Genomic DNA, 11749 nt, shown 5'->3' with positions numbered 1-11749 from the left:
GGCAAAAGAACAAAGACACTGGACAGAGGAACTCCTCTTCACTGTTGACGTTGAGACCGGCGTCCCCCTTCACTTCTAAAACTAAAGTTGCGCCCCTGGCTCTCAGAATATGAAGATCTCATAGGGGTCTAGACGCACAGAAGTGGCTTTGTGCTGATAATGTTCAGATCTTGCTGACCACTTCAGGATGTGTTCAGGAATACCATTGCGGACTTCTCCTCAGTCTGGATGCAAGCGCATACAGGTGGCGACGTTATAAGCACACCTCCCACAAGTCTCCATAAAACTTGTGTTTTGGGACAGACTGGCACCTTTTCATTACAACTTTAGGAAATCCGTTCCTAGCATGTGAGGAACGTGATTGCTGGCCTCATAAATGCTATGTTCAGAATACTAGAGCTGCATGAATCTGATGCAGAACCTCTGCTACTAAGCTAGATAGCAAACGTTAGCTACAAGCTGTCATTTTCAGAATATGCTGTGAGCGTGACAGAAGCATATAGCCCAATATTTAAAAAAAATCATAACCAAACACATGACCTTAGTCTTAAAAAAGAATGTGCAAGCAGTAACTATAAAACGAGTGTTTACTTCCTGTCTGCAACCTCACCCGCGCTCTTTGTCTTAGGCCTGAAAGAGGGTACTGTCACATTATGTTCGCCGTGTCATTTCGGACTTTGAGGCGTCAAACAAGTTCCACGTACCCTACCAAAGCCTGACATGAGAGTGCTCGACTTCAAATACAATTGCATAAAATGTATATATTAGCGAACACAAAAGTAACAATCTAGCTAGCCAAAGACAAAAAGTATTTTATTTTTCTGCTGTACCTGCTTCTGTAGATCCCCCCCGACCTTCTTATGATTAAAATACTGCCGCCAACAGGACGGTGTGAGACAGTTTAGGGCATCAGCATGACTTCCATATTGAAGTAACTTTTTGAGAAAAAGAAATGAAATAACTCTTTATTTTGTATATATACACAGTGAAAGAGGATCCACAGAAATGGGTTAAGAGTTTTTCCTGACCAAATGACCAGCCTAGGAAAATATCCAGGACCTAATTAAAGCGAAAAGCCTATATAGGCAATCATTTTTGCTAGTCAGATCACGTTGTCAAGAAAAGCCTCTGACCGTACCCATGCTACTACAGATAAACCCAATCTGAAAAAAAAATCTTCACTATGTAGCCTTAAAGGATGTGGCTCAAAGATAACAAATCCTTTGCTAGTGTCATTACAAATCTATAAATGGTTGATAGGTAACAATGTAAGCCAACTGATGTCCATAGGGTCTAGATGGGTCAGCAGCAGGTTCTATTCTAGTGGGAGATGAGCTCATGATGCCAAGTGAAGATCTGCAGAAAAGAGGAAGAGTTCAAATTACTTGCTACGACAGAAAAACAATCATTGCATAGAATCATTGCATAACTGACCCAAATCAAATATTCCAGGGTCATTAACTTAAGACACTTAAAACACAACTCTATTTTCCAAATTTCTCCAAAATGGAGTGAACACGCCAGTATACACATTCTTTGGCGAAATAGAGGAGTATTTCTACTGCTTTTACTTACAACAAACTGCCTTCGAGTTTATGTTGGTGTTTGTTGCGTCGATTTCCGCTTCATCTTCAGGTTGAACTCTTTAAGCTGAGAAAGGGTATACACTCGCATGTCAATAAAAATATGACTGAATGGTGAATAATATCATTAGTAAAAAGGCACAAGGAACAATGACAAAGTGAGAACAGCATAGAAGTAAGCCACGGTCTATCGTACCAATGGTAATAATGTACTTCCAGAAGTAATTACACAAACCTTCTTCTTTAGTTTCCCCTTAATCGCTTCTTCGGGCATTGTTTTTTTCTCCCCTTCAACGTCGCTCTCTGCCTCCGCTTCAGGGAGGGCCCTGGGATACTTTGCCGCCAACTGAGCGGCCACTTTCGCTGCAGCTCTTGCAATCAGTCCATCTCTCTTCCCTTGGAGATCTCGATATATTCTCCTCTTTCTCAGAACCTCTTTCTTGTATTTATTATACCTTTCTTCAAGCGCCTGCCTGTTTCTCGTGACTCTTGACCGTCTCATGCGGCGGATGCTGCCCTTGGGCACCACCGTCTTAACGTAATGCAGACAGCGGGGGGGTGACGGCTCCTTCAGTTGTTGGGCCTTGCTCAAGGAGATGGGGCCTGGGGTCAACACTTTCAGTGCTGGCGTCAGTACAGCCGTGCTTGTGAACTTGAGTTCACTATCGGGCTGGGTAGGTGTGACCTGGGGGTTGCTAGCAGTCTTGATGTATGTAAGCTGGCGGGTGCCAGCGTGCTTGGTAGATGTGACCTGGGGGTTGCTAGCGGGCTGGAAGTATGTAAGCTGGCGGGTCCCACCAGGCTGGGTAGATTTGCCCTGGGGGTTGTTAGCTGGCTGGATGTATGTAAGCTGGCGGGTGCTAGCGAGCTTGCTGTTTGGGAGTTGGAGGTTCATGAGCTGGAGCAGGTTGCCAGTGGGCTGGTTGTATGGGAGTGGGATAGATGTTAACTGGTGGTTACTGGCAGGCTGAGTAGATGAGAGCTGGAGGTTGCTAGCAGCCTGGGTGTATGCGTATGTCTGGCTTAAGGCTGCTGTGCTATTAGAGTAATGTGGTGGGGCGCTGGGGTAGGGTGGATACCCAGGGGGGGGTATGGGAAGGGAGGCATGGTAGCAGGGGGCATAAAACCAGGGGCATAAAGCCAGGGGCATAATACCAGGGGGCCTAATACCAGGGGCATAAAGCCAGGGGGCATAAGGCCAGGGGCATAAGGCCAGGGGGCATAAGGCCAGGGGGCCTGGTACCAGGAGGCATAAGACCAGGGGGCATCAGGCCAGGGGGCATAAGGCCTGGGGGCATAAGGCCTGGGGGCATGGTACCAGGGGGCATAAGGCCAGGGGGCATGGTACCAGGAGGCATAAGGCCAGGGGGCATGGTACCAGGGGGATGCTACCAGGGGGCATGGTGCCAGGGGGCATGGTGCCAGGGGGCATGGTGCCAGGGGGCATGGTAACAGGGGGCATGGTAACAGGGGGCATGGTAACAGGGGGCATGGTGCCAGGGGGATAACCCCAACCTGGAGGGAAGGCATTGGCGTAGGGGCTGCTGGTATACAGAGAGAACTGGGTGGTGGAGAAGGTTGCCATCATAGATGCATTAGGAGGGTGAGAAAAAGGATATATAGGGTCCTTGTGTGTGTTGAGCTCAGAAGAGCTTTCCTTGGACTTGTCCCTATACCAATCCATGTCACTTTCTTTTTCCCGGTCACCATCTCTGTCCCAGTCCCTGGTACTACATCGCCTGTCCCTGTCTCTGTCCCTGTTACTAGAGCGCCTGTCCCGGTCTCTGTCCCTGTTACTAGAGCGCCTGTCCCGGTCTCGGTCCCTGTTACTAGAGCGCCTGTCCCTGTCTCTGTCCCTGGTACTAGAGCGCCTGTCCCTGTCCCTGGTACTAGAGCGCCCGTCCCTGTCCCTGGTACTAGAGCGCCTGTCCCTGGTACTAGAGCGCCTGTCCCTGGTACTAGAGCGCCTGTCCCTGGTACTAGAGCGCCTGTCCCCGGTACTAGAGCGCCTGTCCTCGTCTCTGTCCCTGGTACTAGAGCGCCTGTCCTCGTCTCTCTCCCTGGTACTAGAGCGCCTGTCCCTGGTACCAGAGTGCCTGTCCTCGTCTCTGTCCCTGGTACTAGAGCGCCTGTCCTCGTCTCTCTCCCTGGTACTAGAGCGCTTGTCCCTGGTACCAGAGTGCCTGTCTCTCTCACTGTCCCTGGTATCAGAGTGCCTATCTATCTCGCTGTCCCTGGTACTAGAGCGCCTGTCCCTGTTGCTGTCCCTGGTACCCGAGTGCCTGTCCCTGGAACCAGAGTGCCTGTCTCTCTCACTGTCCCTGGTATCAGAGTGCCTGTCTCTCTCACTGTCCCTGGTATCAGAGTGCCTATCTCTCTGGCTGTCCCTGGTACTAGAGCGCCTGTCCCTGTTGCTGTCCCTGGTACCTGAGTGCCTGTCCCTGGAACCAGAGCGTCTGTCCCTGGTACTAGAGTGCTTGTCCCTGGGACCAGAGCGCCTGTCCCTTGTACTGGAGTGCCTGTCCCTGGGACCAGAGCGCTTGTCCCTGGTATTAGAGTGTCTGTCCCGGTCTCTCTCAGATTTTTCCCCGTCTCTCTCTCGGTCTCTCTCAGAACTGGCCCATTCTCTGTCCCGTTCTCTTTCTCCATTTCTCTTAGATCCGTCCCTCTCTGTGTCCTCGTCTCGTTCTCTGTCCCAGTCTCTAGTACTAGAGTGCCTGTCTGACTTCAACGGGCTCCTTTCCTGGTCTCTCTTCATCCCGTACAGCCTCTCCTTGGTCCGGTCTGTCAGTCGGCCCAACTCCTCCACCCCCAGGTCTAGCCCGATGGACTCCAGCAGGCTCTGGAGCTGGCCATGTGGGAGATCCAGCCTCCTTTCTTCACGAATGTGTGAGTGACTCTGGTCTTGTGGCAGAGCTCTACTGTGGGGCCCCAAGCAATCCTGAGAGTTCTGAGCTGGGGCCTCCTTATACTCACTCCTGTAGGCAGTCTTGGGATGGGCCTCCTGTATCGGGGGCAACTCATTCACATGGTTGACAATCTTTGAGAGCTTGTTGATGTCCACCCCTTTGTTGAGGACATTGAGGAAGCGCTGGAAGCCTGTGGCTGCTGTGTCCTGCTCCTGTGTCCTGAATGAGTAAATGGTGGATTCGTGTTGTTCATCCTCAGGGACCTAATAGGAGACATGAGAAAATTTCAATGGATAACCATCCACTAAGACAGCTGCTTGCTTTATAGCTTACAAATGGATGAAGTTTGACATGATTCATACTCGATTCGTACCAGTTATATGGTCACGTTCTGCAAAGAAGGACATGGGCCAATTGTACTTTGCCTAGAACAGAGTAGCATGTCTGGCCCTTAAATGTACACAGAGGGCTAACATCCAAAACATGTAAGTCAGTCTCTCCTGACTCAAAGTAGTCTGTCTATTTTCTTTAATTTAATCAAGAATTTTGACAGTAACACTCAAAAAGGTAATTAATATTAACGCTTTTAATTTCCATAAGTAAGCTAAGTTTTAGTTTATTGGGCTTCGGGAATGTGAATGAAGAAGTGCCTCGGGCCTTAGACAAAAATAAATCACTGATTGAGGGGATATCGGTGAACAAATGCCGTGGTTAAGGCTACGACGGCGCCAGTGCAATGAGTGGCGCTTACTCAGGGGTTCAATAGCTCATATCAGACCGAGAACCTAATGCGTCGGAAGTTAGTTCCTTATGAGTTTTAGTTTAGAAAACGATCTCTCCGCAGAAGCGACTGTTACAGGATTGTAAACACAGCTTGATTGCCATAGCAACATCCGGGAAACTGGGCAGAAGTGAGTTGTGCTTCAAATACAGTTCTGCAACATATTTAATTGAGCACCTCATTCTCCTTAATTGCCGGCTTCAACACGTTATGGAAATAAACGAATGTATTCGAAGCTCTGGGGACAGGTCGCCCTGGATACTGGACAGACAAAAAGAAAGCGGTTTGCGATTTCATTCATACTGGTGAACCGGTGTTTGAGTTGTGTGGTTTGAAATATCAACAGTCTCTTATCTCAGGTATATCTTGGCATGCATTATTCAAGAATACGTTTACATTTTTTTTGTGCAACGCAATGGACATAGGCCTATAAGGAAACATGTCAGGAAAGACTGTCTGGGTTGGCAATACTCCGTATAGAAAAGTCGGTCCGCAAACTGGATCTCCAGGCCGTGGTGAAAAGATTTACACAAAAAACATAGAGGACTTCAGGAGACTCTAAAGTTAGATTTCATTTACCTTGAATATTGCAGCCCATTTGTGTAGGCTATTAGCCAGACAAAACCCGCTGAGTTCAACAATAAATAAATAGTGGCTGATTTTACCCTCAAGCCAAGTACTTTTTTCCTCTGTTTTTATTTATTTATTTAACTAGGCAAGTCAGTTAAAAACAAATTCTTATTTACAATGACGGCCTACCCCGACCAAACCCTCCCCTAACCCGGACAACGCTGGGCCAATTGTGCGACACCCTATGGGACTCCCGATCACTGCCGGTTGTGATACAGCCCGAGATCAAACCAGGGTCTGTAGTGACACCTCTAGCACTGAAATGTAGTGTCTTAGACCTCTGTGCCACTCGGGAAGAAAACTTGTTAAGCATTTTTTTAATGTATCCTTTATTTAATTAGGCGAGTCAGTTAAGAACAAATTCTTACAATGACGGCTTAGGAACAGTCGTCAAGCCATGGAGCGGGAGGGAGGACCGAGCCGGCCTGGAAGATAGGGGACAAGAGAGGCATTGAGGGAGGCAGAATCAGGAGATAGGTTGGAGAAGGTTGAGCAGAGGAAGAGATGATAGGATGGAAGAGGAGAGAGTAGCGGGGGAGAGAGAGGATGTTTACCTTGTCTCGGGATGTCGGCTCGGGATTCGATCAAGCAAACGATTACTAGTCCAACGCTCTAACCACTAGGCTACCTGCTACTTTTATAAAAACGCAGCTAAATACAGTACATAGCTATAGATAGTACACTGAATAATGAAAGAATCCATAGTAAACTAGTGTTTTGTGGGTGGACTGGCTTATTTGGCATTAATAGACTGTTTTTTCCTCACAACAACCTTCTATCTAAACTAGGAGAGAGCAGGAGGACGGCTCATGACAGGCAGGTTCAGGTAACCTATACAAGACAGTTGTATATTATTTAAAAAATCCATTGGTTGCTGATTAGTATGCGTTTGCATAAAAACATGAATTTCCAATCTGAATTTCAAATTTTAATTATTGAACAAGTAATTACATTATTGCCACCAGTCAGCAGTCTACAAATGGCAGCATTGCGTCATGTATAGGTTCGTGAAATGTTAGACTTAACATGAGAAAATGACTACCAATAAACATTTATCGCACTTTCAGCACCATGGACAGCCATAGTTTATTTTAGGTGTGGGGGGGGGGGGGGTCAAAAAAACTGTGTTACACCGGGGGTATAGAGGTATTGAAAGTACCAAACTATCTGTTCAATAAATTAACACACAGCTCAGACACCAAGGCATATCCCATAAGACATGCTAGTATGCTACCAGGGTTCTCTTCACAGTCCCCAGATCTAGAACAGAGGCTAGGAACCGCACAATACTATATAGAGCCATGACTACGTGGAAATCTCTCCCAAAATGTAATGTAGTAGTGGAGCAATGTACATTTGTGATGTAGTGGTGGGAATGTGGATTTGTATGATGCACAATGTTTTGCAAGATGTGATGTTTTGTGTGTTCCCCCAGGAAGAGTAGCTGCTGCCTAATAAAATACTAAACTGGTTTGTAGTAGTAGATGTAGTATATAGTAAGTGAGAGGGTTAGCTGTGCGTGAGTTGTGTGTGTCGGAAATACATGGAGGAAACTCAATCCTACACTCAGTTCTCTGTTCTGTATTTCGACTGCCAGCGCATGGAAGAGAAGAATCCACTTGGCAAACCACACTATTTTCCTAACTTGCAAAATGTATAATATATGCATCGTCAAAATAAAACCTGAAGTTTGGTAATTGAGAGAATTGGTAAGGAATGCTTGGATGTGGATGTGCATGCATATGGTAGGCCAGACAGTTTAGTTGGTCGTCATACACGTTACATTGAATTACACTTGTAAAAACATGATATAAAAAGAAATCCAGTCCACATATTTTAGAAGCAGATCAGAGTTTCCTAGCAACTAACGTTAGCTAGCTTACGTCAGATTAGCTAACATTAGCTAATGTCTTTTTCAGAGCAGGCTGGCTATTTAAACATAAACATGCCGGTCAGGAAGGTACCGGCAAATACATTAAATCACCAGATGTAAATATCACATTGACAATACTTCTGGAAATGCATGTGCAAGAACGGACAAAACCTGATTATTTACCTTCTCTCCCTTCCTCCTGGTAGCATCGCGCATGTCTTCGTCATTATATGTTGTGTGTCGTCTCATTCTGGATTTTGAGGGTTCAGATATTTGATCGTCCTATCACTGAGCTCTTTGACTTGAAAACCAGAGTGTAGTATTATAGTGTAGAAATAAAAAGGTTTATAAACTATGGTTTTACAGCTAGTTAGCTTTTCCAGTCATACGTCTCCAGCGGGGTTGGGAGAAAGCGGATGTTTCCGGTTTTCACGGATACAGTATTTTCAACCTAACTTCCGTTTCCACTGATAAACAAATGTAAGGTCAGAGAGCAAGAGGCAAAGCTTGAGGTTTTACTCCGCCACAAAATCTAGCAATTAAAATAAGCCCAGGAAATGAGGCTTTTTTGTATTGAGGTCAATGAGAGCGTATCGAATTTGGTCAACAAAAAATATAATTGCTAATTTGTTACATCAGGCTTATTTAATCGAATATAAGTTTCGTAATGGCTAGGTTGATACGAATGCACTGATATAAGTGTATGCACGTGGCATTTCGGCAATTAAAAAAAATAACGACTTTATATTGGAGTTGGGCAATGGAGATAGAGGGACACATCGTGGACATTGAAATTGAAGGCTTCCACTATTTTAAAGTAGTCAACTGGGTGGGTATTCCTATGAGTTGGAACAAATCAGACAATGAAAAAGAAAATTAACTGATACAATAATAGCACCGATACAAAGATGAGTCTTCTTTCAATCTCTATGGCTGTTGTTTAAACGCATCTACCCTCTCATTGGCTGAATGGTCCCACCTGACCTCGCCTCCTCCAACCTGGCTTCAATCTTTGAGGGACATGTCATTTCCACTGTTGGATTGGTCACTGAAAAATCTTGTCAATATAATAGACAATCTTTGGTTAGGTTACTTCTAAAGTTGTTAGCTGGGATATTTTATAGGATTGGAAGTGCAACACTGCCACCAACAGGACGGTATTAGAATTTCCCCAACTTTAACAAAACTACATTTGTTGAATTCTTTACTTAACTTGACTAAATACGTCAGTACATACTGAATTACTGAATTGAATACTGCAGTGTTCGTTTTAAACTACAGTGTTAATAAATACAGGACACATCAGCAGACAGAGCTAATATTTTATTAGTTAATTCACATGGGGGCAGTCAGTCAACTAACCCCCATTCACTTGTAACAATGAATAGCACATTTGACAAATAGCGTACTTACAGTAGATGTTTAATGTGAAACAGATCTGCAAAGTCACATACATACAGTGCCAGCCAAAAGTGTGGACACACCTACTCATTCAAGGGGTTTTACACATTGTAGGATAATAGTGAAGACATCCAAACTATGAAATAACACATATGGAATCATGTAGTAACCAAAAATGTATTAAACAAATCAAAATATATTTTATATTTAGATTCTTCAAAGTAGCTACACTTTGCCTTGATGACAGCTTTGCACACTCTTGGCATTCTTTCAAACCAGCTTCATGGGGTAGTCACCTGGAATGCATTTCAATTAACAGGTGTGCCTTGTTAAAAGTGAATTTATGGAATTGGTTTCCTTCTTAATGCATTACAGCCAATCGGTTGTGTTGTTTCAAGGTAGGGGTGGTATACAGAAGATAGCCCTGAGGAAGACCGAGTCCATATTATGGCAAGAACAGCTCAAATAATCAAAGAGAAAATGACAGTCCATCATTACTGGTCAGTCCACCCGGAACATTTCAAGAACTTTGAAAGTTTCTTCAAGTGCAGTCGCAAAAACCGTCAAGCGCTGTGATGAAACTGGCTCTCATGAGGACCACCACAGAATAGGAAGACCCACAGTTACCTCTGGTACAGAGGATAAGTTCATTAGAGTTAATTGCACCTCAGATTTCAGCCCAAATTAACGCTTCAGAGAGTTCAAGTAAGACACTCAAGATCTCAACATCACCTGTTCAGAGGAGACTGCGTGAATCAGGCCTCCATGGTCAAATTGCTGCAAAGAAACGATCTAAAATAAAATATGATCTAAAATAAAGACGCGCGACAACGAGGTTCTAGCTCCAGCCTGTTTATTAACCTAACCCTTGCATGTCCTACATAGGTACGGATAACCCCAAGGGACATCCTACTACATCTTCCCCTCTCCCATGAACAAGAACTCAACATGCATAACCACTGAAGCATAACTGAAATGCAATTTGGAAACCAGTATTATTCTCTAACATGCTACTTCCCACCCTGAAACCGAATGAAAGCATTAAATCACACAGCATGAACATTAACTTAGGTACAGTCTCTTTTTGCTGGGTATGTTCCCCAGCAGTATGTTTTCTCTTCGCGTAACATAGTATTTCAGCCACTCTGGTGGCTTCACATCCCTTTTTGGGCGCACTTGTGGCTCTGTGAGCATTCTCTCTCCTTCACCCTCTTTTTGTGCATTTTCTGTGGCCTCAGTCTGTGTGGCTGGTAGATCTGGAAGAGCTCTGAGGTGTGTTTTGTTCCTTCGTATCTCTTCTGAGCCTGTGTCCACCACATAGGAGTGTGGGGCATCCGCTTTCCTCAGCACTATTGCTGGTGTCTTTGAGTTTGTAATCCACACACGTTGACCTTCTGCCAGCTCTGGCCTCTCCGTAGCACGGTGTCTCCGATTAAAGTCTCCAGTTTGCGTTTGTTTCAGACGTTTGTCCCTCTCAGCGAAGGCCTTTCTGTTAGGCCATCGGGGTTTAAGCTGAGCCGGAGAGACAGGCAACGGGGAGCGTAGCCTCCTGCCCGTCAGGAGCTCGGCAGGCGACGGCCCATGATGCAGTGGTGTAACTCTGTAAGCTAACAGAGCCCTGTATGGATCCTTGTTCTTTTTCAGCAGTCCCTTGACTGTTTTCACAGCTCTCTCTGCCTCACCATTACTCTGTGCATGGTAGGGGCTACTGGTCACATGTATGAAGTCATATTCTGCAAAAGCAGAAAAGGAACTCGCAGAGAACTGGGGAGCGTTACCTGTAACCAGGACCTCTATCGACCTTGCCTGGAAAAAATGGACATTAATCCATTGATAACACCAGCTGATGTGGTTATGGGTGTCTTTGCTATTTCAATGTATCTTGAGTAATAATCTACCACTAGCAGATAAGTGTCATTTTTCCAATAGAACATATCCACCCCTACCTTTTGCCATGGCCATTTTGGCAGCTCCGTTGTCATCATTGGCTCCGGATGACAAGGTTGACATTTTGTACAGACCTCACTCTGGGCCACTAGCTTGGCAATCTGAGTACTCAGACCAAGCCACCACACTGACTGTTGAGCCCTCAGTCTGCATTTGGTTATCCCCATGTGTCCATCATGCACTCTGTCTAGCATTTCTGGTTGTAGAGTCTCTGGGATAACTATCCATTGTCCTTTCATGAGAAGGTCTCCATTACAGTGGAAGTCACTTTGGTGCACCCAATAGGTCTTCAGCAGCTGAGGCAGTTCCTCCTGCCTGGGCCATCCCTTTTTGCATCTGTTGGCAGATGTGGTCTTGTTGTTGCTCCTCTGCAATCTGCTGCAGTTTGGTCTGAGATGCAGGTAGACTGTCCCTTAATGCATTTAATGGACACCTGTACCTCACCCTCTAGACATTGCTCCTCCACTGATAATGGACGTTTAATTGGGGCCCTGGAGAGTGCATCTGCTGTGATCAGTGCCTTCCCTGGCACATACACCATCTTGTAGGTGAACCTCAGTAATCTGAGTGCTTTTGTCCCTAACAGAGCCAACAGTGGTTTGTGATCAGTCTCTGCTGTAAACTG

The 11749-nt window shown here is 45.5% G+C and overlaps 1 protein-coding gene across 1 annotated transcript; it reads right to left on the bottom strand.

Moving 5' to 3' along the window:
• Nucleotides 1–950: 950 nt before the first annotated feature.
• LOC124016110 (zinc finger CCCH domain-containing protein 13-like) lies at nucleotides 951–8234 on the bottom strand. Its single transcript, XM_046331638.1, has 4 exons — nucleotides 7960–8234; nucleotides 1819–4755; nucleotides 1576–1650; nucleotides 951–1356 (listed from the first exon to the last, which is right to left on the bottom strand). The coding sequence occupies exons 1-2, from the start codon at nucleotides 8023–8025 to the stop codon at nucleotides 2851–2853; spliced, it is 1971 nt and encodes a 656-aa protein (XP_046187594.1). The 5' UTR covers nucleotides 8026–8234; the 3' UTR covers nucleotides 951–1356; nucleotides 1576–1650; nucleotides 1819–2850.
• Between the last annotated feature and the right edge of the window lie 3515 nt (nucleotides 8235–11749).

The sequence above is a fragment of the Oncorhynchus gorbuscha genome, linkage group LG26 (assembly GCF_021184085.1).
Source record: "Oncorhynchus gorbuscha isolate QuinsamMale2020 ecotype Even-year linkage group LG26, OgorEven_v1.0, whole genome shotgun sequence".
Lineage (NCBI taxonomy): Eukaryota > Metazoa > Chordata > Actinopteri > Salmoniformes > Salmonidae > Oncorhynchus > Oncorhynchus gorbuscha.
Note: the sequence above shows the minus strand (reverse complement) of the source record. Positions and strands in the feature narration are given on the sequence as shown.

What these genes read in the sequence shown, in the direction of transcription:
- LOC124016110 (XM_046331638.1), bottom strand. Translation starts at nt 8,025, where the DNA reads ATGAGACGACACACAACATATAATGACGAAGACATGCGCGATGCTACC. An exon ending in CCAGGAGGAAGGGAGAGAAG is followed by an intron (nt 4,756 to 7,959) that starts GTAAATAATCAG and finishes GTCTCCTATTAG; the next exon opens with GTCCCTGAGGATGAACAACA.